Source organism: Cupressus sempervirens, chromosome 7 (genome assembly GCF_028749045.1).
Source record: "Cupressus sempervirens isolate cs-2001-9-10 chromosome 7, ASM2874904v1, whole genome shotgun sequence".
Taxonomy (NCBI): domain Eukaryota; kingdom Viridiplantae; phylum Streptophyta; class Pinopsida; order Cupressales; family Cupressaceae; genus Cupressus; species Cupressus sempervirens.
In genome coordinates, this window is record NC_143124.1 from 276,048,227 (window position 1) to 276,073,443 (window position 25,217).

Sequence of the window (25,217 nt, forward strand, 5' to 3'; positions counted from 1 at the left end):
CAAACTGCTTGACATGATGCACTTATGGCTGCTACATACTCTACCTCAGCAAGTGAAAGAGTAAAAATTAGTTGTTTCTTTGAAGAACATGAATCTACCCCTATTCCAAAGTGAAAAACATAACCTGAAGTGCTCTTTCTATCATATATGCTTCCCACACAGTCATTGTCTATATATTCTATGAGTTTGAATTCATTTGAGTTTGCATATTGAATCCAATAATTCTTTGCTCCACTCACATATCTTAAAATTCTATTTCCAACATTCCAATGTGTAACTTTTGGAGACTCCATGAACCTTGAAATGAGACTAAGTCCAAACATCATATCAGGCCTTGTGGCTATTAAATACATAAGGCTTCCAACTAATTTTTTTGTGTAAGGTTGAATTTACATTTCCTTTGTCATATTCACTCAATTTTAAACCTATCACAATTGGTGTTGGGGCTGATTTGCAATTCAACGTGTTAAACCTCTTCAAAATGTCATTTCCATACTTTGATTATGAAACAAAAATACCTTTATCATTTTGATTTACTTCAATTCCAATAAAGTACTTCATTAATCCTAAATCAATCATCTCAAATTCTTTCTTCATTGCTGATTTGAACATGTTAATCGATGAGTCACTAGTGAAGACCAAGTCATCAACATATAAACAAACAATTATAATCTCACCATTCTCATTCATCTTGGTATACAATGTGGGATCACTACTGCACCTATTAAGCTATTTTGGAAAAGATAAGAGTCAATTCTACTATACCACACTTTTGGGGCTTGTAAACCTTGTTTTGAGTTGTTATGGCAAGTATAGTTCTCATGTTGTCTAATCAAGCTACTGGGGCTTGTAATCAACCTTGGGCTATTGTGAATATCCTTTTGCCACTAGTCTTGCTTTATATTTTTGAACATCTCCATTTGTATTCAATTTAGTTTTCTAAACCCACTATACTCCTATGACTTCTTTTCCTTTTAGAAGAATCACCAACTCCCATGTTTCATTCTTTTAAATTGCATCAATTTCTTCATCCATTGCATTTATCCATTTTTCTTCTCTCATTGCTTCTTCAAAATGAATTGGATCATCAACATATGAATACAATGAAAAAAGAGAATTCTAATCTGTGTTATTCTTACCATCATTTTTCTCATAAATCCCTCTTAAACTTCTATTTTTTGTCTTTCTCATGCTTGCCAATGTAGGATTGGACATGTCACTTGAATTTGTTGAATGTGGGCTTGATGGGCCTGCACTATGTGTTCCTCTAGATATTGGTGTTTGTTGTCCACTTGAAGGTGATTATTTGAATACGTGGGGCTATCCTTGTGCTTTTTGAAGGTGTCATTTGAGCACCACTTTTTTGTCCTTGATTAGGAGTGGGAGGAGTCACATTTGGAGGAGTAATTCCTAGCACAATTTTTTCATTTTCTTCTTGTGGTATGTTGACTACTATGTTGATTGTTTTGTCCAAAGTTCCATCCCATGCTTCATCTTCTATGAACTGCACATCTCTGTTGATCATGACTTTCTTGCTGGTTGGATTGTATAACTTGTATGCTTTAGATTCATCATTATATCCCACAAAAATATATTTTTCTCCTTTTTGGTCTAATTTCCTTCTCAATTCATTTGGTATATGTTCATATGCAACACATCTAAATACTCTCATCTGACCAACATTATGTTTTCTTCCACTCCATACTTCTTCTAGAATCATATTCTTGACACTTTTAGTAGGAAATCTATTCATTATATAGGGTGCACATGAAATTGCTTCAGCCCAATATTCATTTGACAAATGTTTGGCTTTCATCATGCTTCTAGCCATTTCCATTATTGTCCTATTTTTCCTTTCAGCTATGTCATTTTGTTGTGGGGTATACCTTGTGGTAAATTACTTGTGAATTCCATCCTCTTTGCAAAATCTCATGAAGTCATTTGAAATATACTCACCACCTCTATCCATTCTTAATACCTTGATGTAATATCCACTTTGTTTTGCAGCAAGTGCTTTGAATTGACAAAAATATTCAAGTGCCTCGCTCTTATGCTTTAGAAAGTAAACCCATGCTTTTCTTGAGTAGTCATCAATGAATGTCATAAAATAGAATCTTCCACCTATTGGAGGCATTTGAATTGGCCCACACAAATTTGAATGAATTATCTCTAAAGGTGCCTTAGCTCTCATTGGTGTACCACTTGGAAATGATTCTCTATGTTGCTTTTCTAAGATGTACACTTCACATACTCTTTCTATTTTTCCAATTAGAGGTAATCCCTTCACCATGCTTTTCTTATAAAGTAGATTTAGAGTTGAAAAATTTAAATGTCCAAATCTTAGATGCCATAATCAATTTTGATCTTTAATTTTTGGTTGATAAATTACTTGAGGAGTTGTTGCAACTTTTCTTTCATTCACTTGTGAGCTCATTGACATGTGTTCTTGAGAAAAGTCTATATTCAAATCTAGTTTTATCCTTAAGGGAAAAATCTTATTGTTTTTCATTTGAACCTTTTCTATGAGCTGATTGCTTGGGTATTTGTCTAAAATTGTTCACTCTTTATTTTCGAAAGACACCCTATAACTATTTTGAATAAGTTGCCCAGTACTCATTAGATTATGTTTTAAACTAAGAACAAAATAGCCATCAATCATATGTTTCTTCTCCCCCATTTTGGTTAGAATGTAGATGTTCCCTTTTCCTTTAACTTCTACTTCATTATCATTATCCAAAGTTACATCAGATTTTATACTTCATCCAAACTATAAAACGTTTCTAAATTCCCTGTCATATGATTGCTACAACCCAAATCTAAAAACCATAAATCTTTTTCACTTTCTTGTGCAACATTATATGCCAAAAACATAGTGCCCTGATCTAATTTTGGGTTTTGGGTTTCTTTCATGAAATTTGCATTTTGTTGTCTAAAGTCATATTGTTTCTTTCTCCATTCATTCATATAATGTCTAGATTTCTTACAATAGTGACATTGGACTGAGGATTTGTCATACCTTTGGCTTTGAGGCTGATTTTGTGATGAGTATTGGCTTGCATTTTGATTGTTAACTCTTCCACTTGAACTTGACAGACTACTGCCCCTTCCACTTGTGTTTAGTGGGATGCCTCTTCCACCTCTATAAGAATTTCTTCCTCTACCTCTGAAATTTATTCCACCTCTTCCTCTACCATTATTGGTTGACACTTGTGTCTTGAATTCATGCTCCAAACTTAAGTTTTTTGACCTATTTAGCCTATGCTCATGAGAAATGAGTGATGCATGAAGTTCATCCACTAAAAACTATGAGAGATTCTTGGTCTCTTCTATGGCCACCACAATGGATTCAAATCTTTTGGGTAAACTCCTCAAAATCTTTTCAACAATTCTTCTATATTCTAGTGTCTCACCATGAGATCTAATTTGATTGACTAAACCCATCACTTGTGTGAAGAAAGAGTCTATTGAATTTGATGCCTTCATGAAAATTATTTCAAAATCCCTTCTTAGCATTTGTAGCTTTGTTGTTTTCACCTTTGCCATACCTTGGTATGTAGTTTGGAGGATATCCCATGCTTTATTGGACTTAGGTGTTGCTACAATCCTTGGAAAAATACTTTCATTCACTCCTTGAAAGATGAAGAAGAGGGCTTTTGAATATTTCTTTCTATTTTCTTTCAACAAGTCTTTATCTACCTGAGACAAAGCATTATATGCTGCATCTACTAGTTCTAGGTAACCATTTTCAACAAACTCCCATAAATCTTGAGCACAAAACAAAGCTCTCATTGTGATTGCCTAGTAATCATATTTTTTGTCATTAAACTATGGAATCTGTGAATTTGTCAAGCTTGTTCCTGCCATTGTTGCTTGCAAATTTTGAAAATTAAACTTGATATCCTTCAAAAGCTTTTGAAATCTTCAACCCACTAATCTTCAACTCTTAAATCTATCTTTCATTAACCTTTACTCTAATACCAAATGTAGATTCAAGAGATGGAGACAAACAAAGATAAAATAAAAGGAAAGAAATTTGAAAAGCTCATTCATACATTAAAAAAAAATTACTCAGAAAATGATAGAACTATTGTTCTTTGATTCATTCACCAAAAATAATACACCCAGATTTTAGATAGAACTTGGGCTCTAATTTGTTGTTTAGAAAATTCAAACACCCTTGTTCTTGTTCTTGTGCTTCATGCTCTGTTTTTTTATCATTTGGCTTTTTTTTTTAAATATCTTTAACACAAATCTTAGCTTTTCCTAGAAGCTATGAGAGGGTCTAACAAAAAATAGTAATTAGAAATAAATGTCAATTTAACAAAAATGTCTAGGAAAGATTTTTCAAAAGATTTCATTTTAAATATTAACTATTAAATATTGACCAGACTAGAAGATAGCTAGCAAGTATGGGCAGAAATATATAATACCAGGTACAAAATCTATGTAATATTTATTACTTCAAAGCTACCATTTGGCATCATTTGGGCTAGTAGATATTATTTTAGACTTTTGACTAGTACATTTTTTTTCAACAAAGATGTTTATTTGCATGAGCTTCTTTTTAACTAGTAGGTGAATCCTATATGATTGAAGCCAATATTCTAATTGTGACTTTTTTATACTTGACAATTAGAATATTCCTATCAAAATAAGCAATTAAGAATCATTATTAACTACCATTATTGTTGTAGAGAAACCCAACGCAAAAAATTGTATATTTAAGTCATGGCAAAACAATATTTGAGATTGAATGCATTCAAAGACTATGATTTCTGCCCAAAAAACAAAAAAGGTAAAGCAACAATCAATAGAATAAAAGAATGCAATAAAACTATAGATCAAACTCAACCCTAAAGCATGATAGTCAACTTTGGCTTCTACAAACTACTCTTTTGAAGTACTATATGAATCGTCATACTACTCAACAAAGATATTTTATTGATAAGAATAAAACTCTATAAAATGGAACAACATATGTCATGAAAAGACCCCATTTCTAGACATTTTCTCACTAGAAGAGATAATGGGAAGGAACACATGTAGAGATGTGTCTAGAGGAGAAGCTTGCAGAAAGATTGTAGTGATTTGACAAATTTTTTAAATTGAAAATTAGAAAACCTGCCACGAAAAACTTAGGCAACCAATCATAAAATAGAAGTAAATGTAAAAAATGCACTTTAATAAAAGAATTTCTAATGAGCATAGGCAATACATAGATTAATAAGGAAAGAAAGGCATGAAAACTTTAGTCTCTACCTAATTAGACCGAACTAATAATTCAACACACTTCACTTCTTTAAAAGATTATAGTGCTAATCCGTCTATACACCTCTAAACCTTATTTCAAATAATTAGAATGCACTCCTATCAAAAACTTATTTCAATTAAGGATATAAAACCTTTATAGTTCATAGCTTAATGACACCTCATCAGTGGCTTAGACATGAGCGAGCATTAATACTCTTCAAATATAGCTAATGACTTTGTCTCTAATTGCTCTATTTAGAGGGAAGGAACGTGGATTCAGTTTTTCTTATGCAGTTGTTTCTCATACCATTTCTATTAGTGTAAACTGAGCCCAAAGTCATAGGTGTTTTTCATGCCGTGTTCTTTTTCATTGGATAATGTCATGTTCTTTTTCATTGGATAAAAGAAACACACAGTAAACAAATAGGTTCCACCAATAAAACAAGGGGTGAATATATCGTAGAAGAAGGCTGTACAGCAGCTCTTGCAGCAGTGGACCCCATTCTTATGCCGAAATAAGTCCACAAGCTCGTTTAATACGTCCTCAAAATAATATGCTTAGTAGAAATAGTATGAATGAAGAGACATGCAACACAAATTAAATGATTCTACTCAATGATTGGAATATTCTATTTTGCATAGTAGCACTATGCGCGTGAAATATTTTCTCTTTTCTTACAATAATCTTCTTCGTCCATGACTTCTTCCAACCTTCTCCTAAAGAACAATTCTTTTCCTAAACCATTTTTTAATTCAAAGTTATATTAGGAAAAAAACAAGTCAACAACATTTTACCTTTTCACATAACCTATTTATTATTTTGGAGCCACTTTTGCGATTGGGTGCAATTTTGATAAACAATTTATCCACCCGATTCTTAGGCATTGAAATTGTCTCGATCAAGTTTTCTCCTTGATAGTCATGTTTGGAGAAGAGAAGGTGGTTTTTATTTGAATTAACCTATAGTGTTTGCCAGGAAGTTAGGAACATATACTATCAGTTGCCATAAAAAAAATATTGAGGCATTCCTTCATAAATCTACTACCGGGTAAAGAATTCTTTAAGACTTACAGTGGGCTCTAGAGTAGTGTTTAATGGCTTTGAGTATGTTAGCAGTACTAGTTGCTATTTGTATAGTATCACAATTTCTTGTGTTACAATTCTTAATTGGAGAAGCAGATAATGTACCATTCATAAGCTTCAAACTAGATGGCAGAAACCATGTTCGGCTGGACGGTGATGCATTTTTTACAGGTGAAAATGTAATCCAACTCACAAACAACATAAAGGGTACTCAATATGGCCGAAGTGAAGGCAGAGTAGTTTACAATACTACAATTCCCCTTAGCGATTCCGACTTCGTGACTCATTTCCAATTCCAAATCAGTGACAATGGACTTGCTAGCGATGGAATTGTTTTCTTCATGGCGTCTCCAGAATATGGAAATCACCTCTGCTACAGCACTAAGCCAGGACGGCTCTGCCTTTCTAAAAAATCTAGTAATGGTAATTTTACTGTTCAGCTTGTAGATGTTCAATTCAACACATTTAAAACCTTGTATCAAAATTCTAGTCACATTGGAATTGATCTCGATAATATTACATCTCAAGCTTTTCCTCGTCTTTATGGAAGATTGAATAACAGTAAGATATGTGATGTTACCATAGAATACCGTAAGCAAGATAATATATTGACTGTGTCTGCAGAATCAGAGGGCACAATACCAGCCATCTTATTGCGTGACATAAATTTAACAAGATATCTTCCTACAAATGTTGTGGTGGGGTTTTCAGCTGCAGCCGATGCTTCAAACAATATTCATCAAATAATTTATTGGAACTATTGGAACATTAAATGTAGCGTACATTTGCCCTTTGAGCCAAACGCTCACCTACCACCTCTGATGTACAAAATAGACAGAAACATAAATACGGTGGGTGAGATTTTGAAATTAGGAAATGAGGGGGAAAATGGAATGTGACAGAAGTGAATGTTTCTACATTCATTTTAATTCATTCAGATTATTCAGAGATTCAGTTCAGCAGAGCAGAGAAAAAGAAGAAGAAGAAAGTGGTCAGCAAAGCAGAGATAGAAGGAAGTATGTTTAGTGTCTCCAGTTGCACGTGACTCTTCTGTTCATTCTATGAGTTGGTTGTTGTTTTGTTTTGTTCTGTTGAAGCAGTGATTTCTCCAGGCACCATTCTATGCAGCCATTAGTGTTGCAAGTTTAAAGTTTATTGAAGTTTGAAGATTCACCAGTTTAGGGTTATTTTAGAGTTTTTTGGTTGAAGTCGAATGCTCCCAAATTTTGTAATAGTTTAATCTCAGTTGAATAGTAAAATAAATAGGCGTACTTAAATCCATTGCTCTTCCCTTGTTTATTGCATTTGACAAGTTTGTTTGGAAGTTTCAAGTATTGGGTCTTTTCGGTTTTAATGGTGAAAGCTTCACATCAAAATTTTATAAGTTATAATATTTTTCAGTTTGAACAGAACTCTCGGCATCCTCTTCTCTTTCTCAGTTGGAGCCGAGCTTACTCGGCATCCATTGTTGCCAAGCAATTTTTTCTTTGTGTGCTGAGCTCACTGGGAACCTGTTGTCTTTCACTCAGCACCATCAAGTGTCGAGCAATCTGTGACTCGGGACCTTCAAGTGCCGAGCAAGTGTTGAACAAAACTGGCACTCGGCACCTTCATGTGCCAAGCAGTTTTTAAGTGCCAAGCAAGATTTTTTTTTGAGTTTAGAGTTGTGAGTATTGTTTTTAATTTATATTTCTCACATGGTATCAAAGCTTTGAGGCCCCACATCCACAGTGAGTTAGGGCTTTTGTTTTCTTGGGATATTTGACATGGCAGGAGATGAAGGAAAGATATGGCAGCAGGCACCATCCTTTAATGGGAAAAATTATGATACATGGGCAAAGAAGATGAAGACCATAATGGTTACAAATGATTTGTGGGAGTTCGTAGTTAATGGATTCAATGATGTGACTGACCCAACTCAATATGCTACTCTCACAAATGCACAGAAGACTCATTTGAAAGAGTCAAGGAGGAAAGATGCAAAGACATTAAGTCTTATTGAAGCAGCAATGATAGAGACAGTATTCCCAAAGATTGCAGTAGCAAATTATGCAAAGGAAGCATGGGATATCCTTGAGATAAACTTCAAGGGGACTGATAAATTCCGTATTGTAAAGTTATAGAATATAAGGAGGGAGTTTGAGAACCTTCAGATGAAGGAAAATGAATGAAATGTCCCTTTTCTGATTTTGTATGATATTTCCAACCTTTAATCAGATCTTTAAGATCAAACAACTAATATCACAAAGATCCTCCAAATTTCTCAAGAAACCCCAAATCGGGTATGCTAGAAATGGTGCCAAAAGCTTCACAGCTTCACCTATTATTAATAAATCTGAAAATGGATATTTTTACAGAAATTTCAGCAGCATAACAGCCTACAAAATAACATTTCTAGATCTGTATAGCCTTTACACAACAACTCACAAATGTAGGACAAAAACTATGCTCATCGGGCTCCCGAAATTAACACAAAAATGCTCGGAAACACCACAAAAACACTAATAAACTATATCAGAAGTTTAATCATGTCCCAATACATATATTCAGCTCTATTTTAACATCTTAAAGTCTGAAATACAGCAGAAACTCAAACTGATATGAAATACTCAACTGAAAACACCAAACTCATACCAAAAAACAACCCCGAAAATTCACAAATCTGCACTATTCAGCACAAAGGAAAACTCTGTATGAGCATGCACATGGAATGGCTTCAAACTCCCATCCTTAGCCTTCTTGGAAACCTGCAAACTCCCGTTCTTGGGTCGCCTTCTCCACAGGTTTGGCAGCCTCTGAAGAATAACAAAGAAATGAGCAAAATCAAGTTCTGGTATCAGCCCAAAAATGCCTCCAAACCCCTTAAAAGAGGGCATAACTATAACTCACGTCCAAGAGAGGTTAATGAAACATATTTTAATAATAATTTTCATTTATTAGTCCAACGGTTTCCAAAGATTAACCCCCTTTTTCTGAAACTTCACTTTCTTGGGCATGCCTGCCTTAGCAAAGATTATTATTTTTTAATTATTTGAAAAGGGGACATGACAAGTCCTCCCCTCCCAAACATTGCTTGTCCTCAAGCAATGGCTGAACAATAAACCAATCAATCCACCTGGATCCCAAATGTAGTCATGAACTATACTACTAACAATTAACACAGGCTCCTGCAATATCCTCTGCAATATGACCAAGAGGAATCTATAATCAAACTGACAATTATAGCTCAACCAAACTCCAAAACCACCACTACCATAGTCAAAAACCCATGAGACACAAACTCTTAGAGCATCAGAACCCAAGTAAAGTGGACAAATCAAACTACCAACATAGTAAATACCATCAACGCATCTCACTGGCCTATACAGAATGTACAATACAACTCTGCAACAATGGTGAATGCTCCTGAATGAAACTGTACCAAGTATGGAGAATCCACATGCTATACAATGCCTGCAGTCAACACAACTCTGTAGATCACCGACCACTATCTCATAACCATAACTACCATGCACCCCTGATGGTGAAAAGCCATCACAAGATAAATAGCAAGAATTGGAACCCAAACCAAATTTTCCTGCCATCAACTCCTCAACACAAGGATCAAATGCTAACTAATGTACATACCTTGCAATATAATGTTGATAAAAAAAACCAACCTTAGTCAACAACTCACCATGAACAAGTGATACAACCCACTGTGACTGATCACCAATTAAGTCAGGAGATGTCATAGCCAAAGGAGTAGAATCAATAACAACACCCGCTGAAGCATCACTCTGAAACTCCTACTCTAAGTCATGTATTATCAAGCTATCAATTGTAGAACCTATCGCCATGTCATGCCCATCACAACCCTCATCCTGAGGTGTCAAACTATCCCATAACTGATGACAAGCACTAGGAACCAAAGTACATCTTTGTATCATCATCTCATCAACATGGTCATCAAAGGTAAATTGATGAGTGTACCTCATAGTGTAATGCTGATAGAATGCACCAATCTCAGTCAATGGCTCAGACTGTAATCCAGATGAAACTAACTGCAATTGATCATTAACCATGTTAGAACTAACTACTACCTCCGAAGATATCACCAAGGGAGTAGTATTACTAGTAGGAACCATGCCAACTGCCGACTCACCAACATCACACATGATCTTTGATACATCTCTAGTCTATGTGCCTTCAATACTAGAGGCCACCACCCTGTCATGCATACAACAATCTGCTACAACACCCAACTCAACTAAACCTGACTCTAGTGGGAATGAACCCGATATGCCAATGTTAGTATCAAGGATGGATGCATCCCCATCTCCACTATCTCTGACAATCTCGGCCATGGACATCCTCGAATCACCAAACACCATAGCTTGTGACTGTATAGAATCAAGCAAAGACTGTAGTTGCTCTAACTCCATGGTCACCCTAGCCAAATGAAACTGTGACTCCTTGAAAGCCAACTATGTACTCTCAAGAATCTCAGAAGTCACCTCAAGCTACTCAGTAAGCTCACTCACTTCATCTTCCTTGGCCAACAATGCATCATATGCTATACTACCCCACTCCATAAGATAATATCTGTCGGCTACCAACTGCATATAATTCTGTCTCAAAATATGAATAGCCTCCCATAAAGAGTGGATCTCTATCAAGGAAGGATAACTTCCTTCCTTCTCATCACTAGTAGGAGAACCCCATCCATAAACTGCTAACAACTGACGAGCAGCATCAAAATGTTGGCAACTGATAGCAATGTCTCGGTCACTAACTCTCAACTGATTAGACACATGATGGCACTGGCTTGACTGTCTCCTACAAACCTCCTCTGATGCACTATCTAAAGGAGTATAATCAAAGTCACTAGTCTCTAGAGTATTACAATCCATATCCTGTGAATCAAATCTAAAGCTCATATCAACATACAGAGTATCAAAAACATTAGCACGGCTATCCAACTCCTCTGCACCCAAGGAAACTAAGTTTTCAAAACTGCCCACTACATCCTCCTGGATGTCATCAATGCCAATATGATCCTAGGACTCATCTGTACACACTGCCAAATATGAAAGATCATCAACACATTCTAGCAAATATGGTCGACTGGATATATGAACAAAGCCCAACATCGGTGTATAAAAACTAATACCAACATCAGACAAGATACTAGCACAAGAAAAGACAACACCATGTAATCTGCTAATCAAATCCATGATAGCACCCAAACAAACACTGCTACCAAAAAGTGTTAAAGATCTCCAGTCAACTCAATCCCAAATGCCAATATAACAATCTTGAGTCCATATCCGTAAACTAAAATCAACTGGTAACTCAAGCAAACTCCTCACCTGAGTAATATGACCAATACCAACTAACTCCACATACTTGTCATGATGAGATAATGAAGTCACAATACTATCTTTGTTCACCTTCAACTGGCTGGACAAATCATGTGAAGTACTACCAGCCTCAACCTCATGTGGTGAAGCATCTAACTGTGCCTAGTACTCTTTCTCAGCAAAATCATGAATTCTCAATGTCTGCTCGTCTCTACCAAGTATCTCACCATCCTGCACAACAACATCCTCATAATCATCATCTGAACCCACTACACTGTAGTCACTGCCTGTTGTAACTATATCATCCTGAATACCTGTGGCATCACCCTTTGACAACCTGTAAATAATTGTCTCAATTTGAGTATCAAGTTGACCATTACTATCAATCTGTGTAATGTCCTTTCCCACCACCTCATGTGGCAAAGTAGAATCTGAGACCTCTACCTGGCTATTAGCTAGTTTCTCAAACTCCTCATGCAAGTTCTTGGGAATTGTGTCATCTGTCCTGTGAGAAAATCTGCCAAATAGAAATTCAGTCAACTTATCCACCTTAGCTGGGTTGGACAACATGTCATTCATTATATGGTGGTGCTCAACCAACTGTTTAGACATGTCATGGCTTATTTTCATAAGTTTATCTCGAATGTCTAAATAACCATCCTTTCTACTGTTTTGACTCTGGATATCAATTGTCCAAGATCGTGTCCTCTGAGACTCTGTACTATACTTGTCCATTCTGGATAAAGTAGAGTGTAACCCCAATAGGATATAACTTCTTCAAACACCAAGAACTAACATGCAAATGACTAGAACTAGCATGCAACCATAGATTTTGACATGCAACTGATTAGAAGAAACATGCAACCACCAAATTATGACATGCAAGATCTGGGTAGTTGTCAAAAATAACATGCAAGATCTGGGTAGTTGTCAAAACTGACATGCAAGATCTGGGTAGTTGTCAAAACTGACATGCAAGATCTGGGTAGTTGTCAAAACTGACATGAAAACTTCTACAACCACCAAATTCACCAAGAACTAACATGAAAATGATTAGAAGTAGCATGCAACCATAAATTTTTACATGCATCTGATTAGAAGCAACATGCAACCATAAATTATGACATGCAAGATTTGGGTAGTTCTAAAAACTGAAATGCAAGATCTGGGTAGTTGTCAAAACTGACATGCAACTTCTACAAACCCTCAGGCTAGCAACATCATGGCTCTGATACCACTAAAATGTCCCTTTTCTGATTTTGTATGATATTTTCAACCTTTAATTAGATCTTTAAGATCAAACAACTAATATCACAAAGATCCTCCAAATTTCTCAAGAAACCCCAAATCGGGTATGCCAGAAATGGTGCCAAAAGCTTCACAGCTTCACCTATTATTAATAAATCTGAAAATGGATATTTTTACAAAAATTTCAGCAGAATAACAGCCTACAAAATGACATTTCTAGATCTGTATAGCCTTTACACAACAGCTCACAAATGTAGGACAAAAACTATGCTCATCGGGCTCCCGAAATTAACACAAAAATGCTCGAAAACACCACAAAAACACTAATAAACTATATCAGATGTTTAATAACATCCCAATACATATATTCAGCTCTATTTTAACATCTTAAAGTCTGAAATACAGCAGCAACTCAAACTGATATGAAATACTCAACTGGAAACACCAAACTCATACCAAAAAACAACCCCGAAAACCCACAAATCTGCACTATTCAGCACAAAGGCAAATTCTGTATGAGCATGCACATGGAATGGCTTCAAACTCCCATCCTTAGCCTTCTTGAAAACCTGAAAACTCCCGTTCTTGGGTCTCCCTGGAAACCTGCAAACTTCTGTTCTTGGGTCTCCTTCTCCACAGGTTTGGCAACCTCTGAAGAATAACAAAGAAATGAGCAAAATCAAGTTCTGGTATCAGCCCAAAAATGCCTCCAAACCTCTTAAAAGAGGGCATAACTGTAACTCACGTCCAAGAGAGGTTAATGAAACATATTTTAATAATAATTTTCATTTATTAGTCCAACGGTTTCCAAAGATTAACCCCCTTTTTTCGAAACTTCACTTTCTTGGGTCTGCCTGCCTTAGCAAAGATTATTATTTTTTAATTATTTGAAAAGGGGACATGACAATGAATCAGTTGCAGATTTTAGTTCAAGAACCTCCAATGTGATTAACCAATTGAAGTCAAATGGAGAAGACTATCAAGAGCGGAGGATAGTGGAAAAGATATTGAGGATTTTACCTCATAAATATGAAAATTTGGTCATGACCATAGAAGAGGCAAAAGACCTCACTATTTTGACAATGGATTAGTTGATGGGTACTCTTCAAACCCATGAGCATATGATCAGTAGATCCACATCTTCTTCCCAAGAGCAAGCATTCAAGGTTTAGTCAAATCCAAGAGGAAGGGGGAGAGGAAGAAATGGCTCATGCAAAAACTCCAAAGGCAGAGGCCGAGGTAATGGAGGACAAAGGAATGCTGCAACAGAAAGCTCAGGAAGAGCAGATGGAGCAAGTAGCTCACAAAATACCTCAAGAGGAGGTAAGAAAAACTACAACTTAAGTAAGAGTAATGTAGAATGCTACTACTGTCATAAATATGGGCATTATGCAAGTGAATGTTGAAAGAAGCAAAATGATCAGTCAGGACATGAAAATGTAGTTGATGTGAACATGGGAAGTGGAAACAATGCCACTGCCTTCATCATGTGTAATGTTGGTGAAGAAGGAAGCCCTGAGGTTTGGTACCTCGACAGTGGATGTAGCAACCACATGAGTGGTAATAAAACCTTGTTTTCATTCATTGACAAGAGTTTCAAATTTGAGATTAAAATGGGTAATAATGGAACCCTACCGGTTGTGGGTAAAGGATCTATTATGGTCTGCACCAAGAAAGGTGAGAAGGAGGAAATACAAAATGTGTATTTCACCCTGGTATGAAGCACAATTTGATGAGAATTTCTCAGCTCATTCAAAATGGATACAAAGTGCTGATGGAGAATGACACGTGTGTCATTTATGAAAAGGGTGAGAGCAAGAACTTACTTGCAGCAGTTCAAATGACAAAGAACAAAATGTTTCCCTTAAAGATAGAGACATGTTTCTCATCTCAAGTTGGTGCTGCACCTCCCACACAATTAGCTCTAAGGAGTGTGATTGTAAACCCCTCACGACTATGGCACCTCAGGTATGGTCATCTAGGCTATGCTGGTTTAAATTTGTTGTCAAATAAAAGAATGGTAGAAGGTTTTCCATGTATAGGAAATTCATGTGACAAGTGTGAGGCTTCTATTTTGGGTAAACAACATAGGCTCCCCTTTAATTCTAGAAATTCTAGGAGGGCTAGATATCCATTAGAGTTAGTGCATACTGACCAAGTCGGTCCTATGCAACTTACTTCCATTGGGGGGAGTACTTATTTTATGACATTTATAGATGATTTCAGTCGTAGGATATGGGTGTATTTCTTAAAGAATAAATCTAAAGAATTTGATAAATTTGTAGAATTTAAAGCCCGAGCTGAAAAAGAATGTGGACATTATATCAAGGTCCTAAGATCAGATAGAGGAGGGGAGTATACCTCCAACTCTTTTGTAAATTTTTGAAAGAAACATGACATAAAGAAAGAGCTCACAACCAGCTATACACCACAGCAGAATGGAGTGGCTGAGAGAAAGAACAGGACCATTGTTGAAATGGCAAGGAGCATGATGAAAGAGAAAGGTCTCCCAACTAAATTTTGGGGAGAGGTTGTGGCAACAACAGTTTACCTAATTAATAGGTTTCCTACAAAGGCAGTCCATGACAGAATTCCAATGAAAGCATGGTCACGAGGAAGATGGATAGTTGAACACCTAAGGGTGTTTGGATGTGTTGCATATGCACATGTGCCTAAAGAGAAAAGACAAAAATTGGATGACAAAGGTGTGAAATGTATTTTCACAGGGTATAGCTCAGAATCTAAGGCATACAGATTGTATGACCCATTGAACAACAAGATGACTCTTTCAAGAGATGTGGAATTTCTTGAAAATCAGTCTTGGTATGGTTCAATTGATGAGTCACCGAGCACTTCAAGTAAAGTGCCAATTATGAGTGAAGAAGATGCTAATGAACAGAAACAAGAAGAAGTAGATAGAAGAAAAGGCAAGTAGATTCAGACATTGCCAAGCTCATCTAGGCATGACCAAGTGTCAGTGCCGAGTAACAGTGAAGACCGAGCTGGTTGGCAAAGTAGCAGTAGTGAAGATTCTGATCCCACACTTTCCTCCCTGTTACCAAGAAAGACCAAGAATCTTAGGGAGATATACCAAGATGAAAGTTATGAAGATTATGATGAGAGTGTTAATTTTGCATTATTTTCTCATAGTGATCCAATATATTTTGAAGAAGCTATTAAGGAGAAGAAATGGTGTAAGGCCATGGATGAGGAGATAGATGCTATAGAAAGGAATGAGACATGGGAGCTAACTGAATTGCCTCCCAAGAAGCAAGTGATTGGAGTCAAATGGGTCTTTAAGACCAAATGCAATGTTGAAGGAAAAATTGATAGGCATAAGGCAAGGCTAGTAGTCAAGGGCTACAAATAGTAGTATGGCAGAGATTATGATGAGACCTATGCCCCGGTTGCAAGAATGGAAACTGTGCATGTTGTTTTAGCTATTGCAGCTTAGTACAAATGGAAGGTATTCCAAATGAATGTGAAATCCACCTTCCTAAATGGTGTATTGAAAGAAGAAGTCTATGTGGAGCAGCCACTTGGTTATGAAGTTGCAGGTGAAGAGAACAAAGTATATAGGCTGAAGAGACTTCTTTATGGGCTCAAGCAAGCTCCAAGGGCATGGTATAGTAGGATTGAATCATATTTGATGAGCAATGGCTTTAGAAAAAGCAATGGTGAGCCTACTCTCTACATCAAGGCAACAAATGGAAATGTTTTGGTTGTTGTCTTGTATGTAGATGATTTAATTTTTATTGGAAATGACAAGACTCTAATTGGTGAGTTCAAAGAGGTCATGAAAAGTGAATTTGAAATGACAGACCTAGGTCTCTTGAAATACTTTCTAGGCATAGAAGTAAAACAAATGCATGTTGGCATCTTCATCTCTGAAGAAAAGTATGCAGGGCAGATTTTGGAGAGATTTAAAATGCAGAATAGTAAGGCAGCCCCAACACCAATAACAGTAGGTCTGAAGTTGAGCAAGGAAGATTCTAGCAAGAGAGTGGATCCAACACTATACAAGAGTATGGTTGGAAGTTTAATGTATTTCACTGCAACTTGGTCAAACCTAATGCATGCAGTAAGTCTGATTTCCAGATTTATGCAAATACCAAAGGATTCTCATTGGCAAGCGGGAAAGAGAATCCTAAGGTATGTGAAAGGTACCAAGGGATTTGGAATTTTTTATAATAAAAATGATAATTTCAAGTTGGCGGGATACACAGATAGTGATTGGGCTGGAAGTATAGATGATAGGAATAGCACTTTTCGATACATGTTTCATATGGGATCGGGTGCATTTTCATGGATATCTAAGAAGCAAGCTATTGTTGCTCAATCTACAGAAGAGGCCGAATACATAGTAGCAAATGCAGCAGCATTTCAAGCAATTTGGCCAAGAAGGATTTTGAATGATTTGAATGAAAGGCAAGAGGATGGAATCACAATTTATTATGAAAACATCTCATCAATTGCATTGTCCAAAAATTCAGTCTTCCATGGGAGAAGCAAACTCATAGAGATCAAATATCACTTCATTAGAGAGTTGGTGGAGAATGGAGATATCAAGATGGAATTTTGTAAGTCCGAGCAGCAGCTAGCAGACATATTCACAAAGCCATTAGGCATTGAAAGTTTTGTACACCTAAGAGGTTGTCTTGGTGTAGTTGATTTGGATCAGCACTGATCCTTGTTTGTTTGGCTCAAGACAAAGGGGGAGTGTTGAAATATTAAATGTAGCGTACATTTGCCCCTTGAGCCAAACACTCACCTACCACCTCTGACGTCCAGAACAGACAGAAACATAAATACGGTGGGTGAGATTTTGAAATCAGGAAATGAGGGAGAAAATGGAATGTGACAAAAGAGAATGTTTCTACATTCATTTTAATTCATTCAGATTATTCAGAGATTCAGTTCAGCAGAGCACAGAAAAAGAAGAAGAAGAAACTAGTCAGCAGATCCACTTGTTGCAAAGATAGAAGGAAGTATGTTCAGTGTCTCCAGTTGCACGTGACTCCTCTGTTCATTTTGTGAGTTGGTTGTTGTTTTGTTTTGTCCTGTTGAAGTAGTGATTGCTCCAGGCACCATTGTATGCAGCCATTAGTGTTGCAAGTTTAAAGTTTAGTGAAGTTTGAAGATTCACCAGTTTAGGGTTATTTTAGGATTTACTGGTTGAAACCAAATGCTCTTAGATTTTGTAATAGTTTAATCTCAATTGAATAGTAAAGCAAATAGGCATACTTGAATCCATTGCTCTTCCCTTGTTTGTTGCATTTGACAAGTTTGTTTGGAAGTTTCAAGTATTGGGTCTTTTTGGTTTTAATGGTGAAAGAATTCACGTTGAAATTTTATAAGTTATAATATTTTTTAGTTTGAACATAACTCTCGACATCCTCTTCTCTTTCTCAGTTGGAGCCGAGCTTACTCGGCATCCATTGTTGTCGAGCAATTTTTTTTTTGTGTGCCGAGTTCACTTGGCACCATCAAGTGCCGAACAAAATTGGCACTCGACACCTTCATGTGCCAAATAGTTTTTAAGTGCCCAGCAAGATTTTTTTTTGGGTTTAGAGTTGTAAGTATTGTTTTTAATTTATATTTCTCACAGGAACTTCACAGCTAATTTCCCTAGTGTTATTCCTAGCTCTTTTGAAAAGAAGAAAAAATGGTGGAAAGTAGGTATTATAGTTGGCTCTGCCATTTCGGTTGTAGTGCTTTTCCTTTCCATTTCTATTTATTGTTACACCAGAGGAAGCAGAGCGAAAGCAAGAGAAGTAGAGCAGTCCGATATGGATGTCGCACTGGAAAACATTTCAAGGAAATTTACACATTCTAAGCTCAGTGCGGACACAAGTAGTTTCAGTGAGGGAAAAAGGCTTGACCGAGGAGGATTTGGCGATGTGTACAGAGCCACTTTGGTGAAATCAGGAAAAATAGTTGCAGTGAAGCACATATCTGTAGGATCAAAGCAAGGCAAAAGGGAGTATCTTGCTGAAATAAGCACAATCACCCATTTGAGACATCGAAATTTGGTTCAGCTATTGGGTTGGTGCCATGAGAAGGGCCAGCTTCTGTTGGTGTATGAATACATGCCTAATTTTAGAATATGAACACCTGCACAATCCAATCTATAACAGTAAAGATGATAAACAAGCAAAATAAACAAACCTCCAACAATGAAGAAATAGAGTATGTTCTATTTTTCAGAGCAGAATCAAACAACCTTTTTATTGCAGATTATACTATTCCAAAAAAAAAATTACACTCAATACCATTGCTAGTATATTTATTTAGAAAAAGAACTAATTAAAACTACTACCTAATCTCAAGCTCTATACAACATCTTCAGCATGATTGCATGCATTATTAAACATCAAATTTAGGAATTTGTATGACTACTAAAAAAAACTACCAATAACCATGTAATCTAACAACTATGCATGAAAGTTCTAATTTTAATTTTTGTGAACAGTGGTGCAACTAGAATTTTCTATTTCCGAGCAGCAGTAATCTTGGTGTTAATCTTTATACTCCCCCTTGATGCTGAGAGGGCCAACAATCTGATCTCTGAGTGTTAAAAATTGATCTTTTGCAACTGCCTTTGTGAAGATGTCTGCGATTTGCTCCTTTGTGTTGATGTACTTCAACTCAACCGCTTTATTTTGTACCAAATCTCTGATGAAATGTTGTTTCAAATCAAAGTGTTTGGTTCTGCTGTGATGAACCGGATTCTTGGCCAATTTAATGGCACTTATGTTGTCACAAAAAATCACAGTAGGCTGAACCTGTATCTCTCCAATTTTTTCAAGAAGCTTTCTAAGACATAAAGCTTGCGTGCTAGCTGAAGTGACCACAACATATTCTACTTCTGTAGAAGAGAGAGAAACCATACTTTGCTTCTTTGAACTCTATGTAATTAAACCAGAACCCAAAGAAAAACAATTATCAGATGTAGATTTTCGGTCATCCAAACAACCTCCCCAATCTGAATCACTAGAGCCAACAAGCTCAAACTTATTAGAAGAATAGTGAATGCCAAAATTTACTATACTTTTCACATACCTCAAAATTCTCTTGGCTGCCTTCATATACCTTGAAACCAATGAAACTGAATAAGCAATATCAGGCCTTGTGTGAGTTAAAAACATCAAACTCCCCTCAATGATCCTGTATAATGTCTCATCAACAATTTTAGCACCATCATCTCTACATAATGTAACTCCATGAGCAATTGGAGTGGAAAGAGGTTTACAATCAGCCATATCAAATTTCTTCAACATATCTTTTGCATACTTTTCTTGAAAAATAAAAATTTCATCTTTACCTTGATAAACCTCCATGCCAAGAAAGTACTTCATGAGACCTAAATCTTTCATCTCAAACTCATTCATCATAGCAACTTTAAATTCATCTTTCATCTTTGAACTACTACCCATCTATAACAAATCATCAACATACAAACTCACAATGAGAATATCATTACCTTCTTGTTTGTAGTAAAGGGTAGGTTCACTCTTACTTCTTTGAAAGCCATTCTGCTAAAAATATCCATCAATTCTTGCATACCATGCACATGGTGCTTGCTTGAGGCCATACAAAACCTTTTTCAACTTGTAGACATAATCTTCTTTGCCTTGAATCTCAAAACCTTGTGGTTGTCCCACATATACCTCTTCTTCTAAGTACCCATTCAAGAAGGCACTTTTCACATCCATGTGATGAATACTCCATTTCTTTTGAGCTGCAAGAGAGATTAGCATCCTAATAGTTTCTTGTCTTGCTACTGGTGCAAAAGTTTCTTCATAATCAATGCCATACCTTTGAGTGAAACCTTTAGAAACCAATCTTGCCTTGTGTCTTTCAACACTCCCATCACTATTATACTTGGTCTTATAGACCCGTTTTGTGCCAATCTTCTTCTTCTTATGTGGAAGATCTACAAGCTCCCATGTTTCATTCCTATCAATGGAATCCATCTCTTCATTCATTGCTTGCATCCAAACCTCATTAGTGCATGCATCTTCAAAACATGATGGCTCAAAATCAGCTTTAGCAAGTAATGCAAAATTTACCGTCTCACCTATTGAATCTTCTTCATGTGCTTGATTTTGACACCTCTCATAGATATCACTCAATCTTCCTACATTCCTTGGAGGACTTGAGGATGGACTTGCTCTTTGGATTGGTGAGGGGTTTCTTGGTGGGCTTGGTGATCTTGAAATAGAACCATTAGCTGGCTGCTCATTATCATTATCAGCAATATCATCATCACCCAAAACTGATTTTGGCTTTCCAACATGTTGTTTTTGATGACCATAAACTCCCCCTTCATCAAGAATCGCATCTGTTGAAACAACAATCTTATTAGTAATAGGATTGAATAATCTATAAGCTTTGCTTTCCTCACTATAGCCCACAAAAATACATGATTCACTTTTAGCATCTAGCTTTTGCCTATTCTGATCAGGGATGTAAACATAAGCCAAACAACGAAAATTTTAAAAATGATTTATGTTAGGCTTTTTCTCATACCATGCTTCATATGGAGTCATCTTGTGTAGAGCACTTGTAAGACTCCTATTGGAAATATATATGGCTGTAGCAACTGAATCAGCCCAATAAGAATTGTTCAAACCCTTGGTTTGTAACATGCTCCTTGCCATTTCTACCAAAGTACGATTCTTCCTTTTAGCCACTCCATTCTGTTGGGTGTGTATGCAGTTGTGAGTTGTCTTTTGATGCCATTCATCTCACAAAAATTTTGAAAATCGTTTGAGCAAAATTCTCCTCCTCGATCTGTTCTCAAACATCTGATTGTGTTCCCTTTCTCATTCTCTACATGAGCTTCAAACCTCTTGAATGTATCAAAGGCTTTATCCTTAGTCTTCAAAAAATGTACCCAACACATGCGTGAGTAATCATCTATAAAAGTAATGAAATATGATGACTTACCCAAGCTTTGTGTTTGCATTGGATCACAAATATTTAAATGAATAAGCTGAAGTGGGTATTGGGCCCTCCATGCATTGCCTTTTGGAAATGATTCCCTTGAATGTTTCCCTTTTGCACACCCTTCACAAATCTGTTTATGCTCTTCAACCTTAGGCAATCCAAGAACTAATGCATTTGATGTTAGATTCTTCAAACTATTGAAATTCAAATGGCCATACCTGAGATGCCACAACCAACTTTTATCCTCATAAGCCATATTGACAAGTTGATTGTCATTTTGACCAAACTTCAAAGGAAACATCATATTCTTTGTCATAGGAACAACTGTAATCACTTTATTTTTTCGATTCTTACCATAGATAGTACATTGCATGTTCTCAAATACCACTCTATAATTCTTCTTACATAGCTGCCCAACACTCAATAAATTATGCTTCAACTTGGGAGTATAATAAATATCTTGAACACTTTTCATACCTTCCTTTGTCTAAACATCCATGGCTTGTTTGGCCGCAACATTCATAGTATTGTTATTACCAAGGGTAATATTGGATCTATAACTATCATCAAGCTTTGAAAATATTTCTTTGTTACCAGACATATGGTTAGAGCATCCAGAATCTAAATACCAAACATCATTCACATTACTTCCACCTTTCCTATAACACAAAAATAAATTACCCGAGGAAGGATCCTCATCTTGTTGGGCATAATTTGCATTATTGTTACCTAATTTCAGTCTACACTCTCTCTCAAAATGTCCATACTTATTGCAATGATAGCATTGGATGTTCCTTTTATTAAATCTGCCTCTGCCTCTTCCTCCTTGAGCACCTCCTCTTCCTCTAGATCCTTTTGAAAAATTCTAATTTTGGCCCCTTCCCGAGCCTTTGTTGTTGTTACTACTGCTGCTAGCACCATCGTTCTTTGAAATTTGCAATTGGGAAGCAAAAGCCTTCTCATTAACACTGGTAGATGTGTCCCTTATTCTATTCTCATGTGATATAAGAGATCCAACCAATTCATCATACTCTATGGTAGCTAAATTTTTGCTTTCTTCTATGGCAATTGCTACAATATTCCATCTTGGGGTTAGAGATCTCAATACCTTTTGTATTATTTGCTCTTGAGCAATAGATTCACCCAAAGTGGCCATTTTATGAGTCACATCTTTCACTCTCACACAAAAATCTCCCACACTCTCTGTCTCCTTCATCTTCAAGTTCTCATATTCTCTTTTCAAGGATTGTAGCTTCACAACCTTGATCTATTCATTGCCATGGTAAGCATCTTTTAGAGTCTTCCAGGGCTCTTTTGTTGTCTGTGCATTAGCAATTCAGGGAAACAAGCTCTTATCAAGAGCCATCTGAATGTGAAACAATGCCATTGCATTCTTCTTCTCAGCTTCTTTCTTCAATCCCCTGTCATTAGGTTGGAGAGTATTCCAATCTACAAGCTCTTCATATCCGAATTCAACGATCTCCCAAAAATCTTTCCCAATCAAAAAAGTCTTCATCTTGATTGACCAATATTGGTAATCAACTCCATCAAACTCTGGGATTTGCAAATTGTTTGCCATGCTGCTGTCTTCCAAACACCTTCAGCTCTGATACCAAATGTAGAATATGAACACCTACACAATCCAATCTATAACAGTAAATATGATAAACAAGAAAAATAAACAAACCTCCAACAATGAAGAAACAGAGTATGCTCTATTTTTTATAGCGGAATCAAACAACTTTTTTATTGCTGGTTTATTTATTTAGAAAAAGAACCAATTAAAACTACTACCTAATCTCAAGTTCTATACGGCATCTTCAGCATGATTGCATGCATTATTAAACATCAAATTTAAGAATTTATATGACTACTAAAAGAAACTGCCAATAACCATGCAATCTAAAAACTATGCATGAAAGTTCTAATTTTAATTGTTGTGAACAGTGGTGGAACTAGAATTTTCTATTTCCGAGCAGCAGCAATCTTGGCGTTAATCTTCACTAATGGGAGTCTTGACAGTTTCCTCTTTGGCGAAAGGAACATGGAACTAGAATGGAACAGTAGATACGAAATCACCATTGACAAAGCCAGTGCACTGCTCTATCTGCACGAGTTTTGGGATGAATGTGTAGTCCACAGAGACATCAAATCAAGCAATGCTTTGCTCAATTCTGAATTTAGTGCGAAGGTGGGGGATTTCGGATTGGCACGACTGGTAAAGCATGATGAATGGTTTCAAACCACCAAGATGGTTGGGACATTAGGGTACTTGGCACCAGAATACGCGGTCACAGGAATAAGTAGCACAAAGTCAGATGTGTTCAGCTTTGGCGCAGTTGCCTTGGAAATAACTTGTGGAAGGCCAGTGTTAGATAATAGATTTGAAGGTTCAAAAGTATGACTTGTGGAATGAGTCTGGGGTTTGTATGGTGAAGGTAGTTTGTTCGATGCAGCAGACAAAAACTTACGGGGAGTATTTGACAGGGCAGAATTGGAACAGATGATGATGATAGGACTACGGTGCTCCCATCTGGATTCTTTTACAAGACCCAAAATAAGGCAAGTGCTGCAGATCTTGAACTTTGAAGTGCCAATGCCACGTCTACCCAATACACTGCCTAAAGCTACATATTCTTCCGTGGAACAAAGTTCCTTTTTTCAGTCTTCAAAGTTTGATCCTCCTTCAGATTTAGGTTCAACCGATATACCAAGATAACGAAATCTATACTGGGTTGATTTTGTAGAATGGCATAATAACTTGAATATCATCTACGCTAAAAATTTCTAGCTGCATAGTAGATAAACATCAGAATTCCTCCGTCATGTATTTCTCTCTAAATAGGGATCTGCTATTCGCAATAAATTGATCTTTCTATCCAGTTTTCAGTTCTCAGTTTATTGTCTTTCAGCATCTTCACCTGTTCTAAATTCATCCTAAATGCATAGAATTACCATTTTTAAGCACGTTCTAAAGTCTTATAGTTTTGGGTGCTGATCTCCTTGTATGGTGCCTATATTCAGCTTATATTCTTATTTAGAAGAGCAAAAGTTGTAAGAATTTGTTTTCTAAGGGCTCCTGTTTAAGCTTTGATATGGATTATGGTTTTAAAAAAATAGTCAATGATCGAATTAGTTTTGTTGGTCTTCATTGTCGGTATTGGTCTAGCAATTCAGCGTAAAAGTTATTTAACACCAGCACTAAAAGAGTTTAAACTATTTGAGAATTATAAGAATAATATATACTAGCTAACGAAAAACATGTCGTGGATTTGAATTTTGAGAATGTATCTTCCTTTGACTATTATAAGTTTTAAATCTCTGGAAAGTGGCTGTTTACAC

At 36.4% G+C, this 25,217-nt stretch overlaps 1 protein-coding gene across 1 annotated transcript; it reads left to right on the plus strand.

The window, feature by feature from the left end:
* Positions 1-6,344: 6,344 nt before the first annotated feature.
* Positions 6,345-24,594, plus strand: LOC149546491 (L-type lectin-domain containing receptor kinase IX.1-like). The gene is given in 3 exon segments (XM_089794587.1): positions 6,345-7,107; positions 18,543-19,016; positions 23,879-24,594. Coding segments are annotated over 3 exon segments (1,953 nt in total).
* Positions 24,595-25,217: the final 623 nt, after the last annotated feature.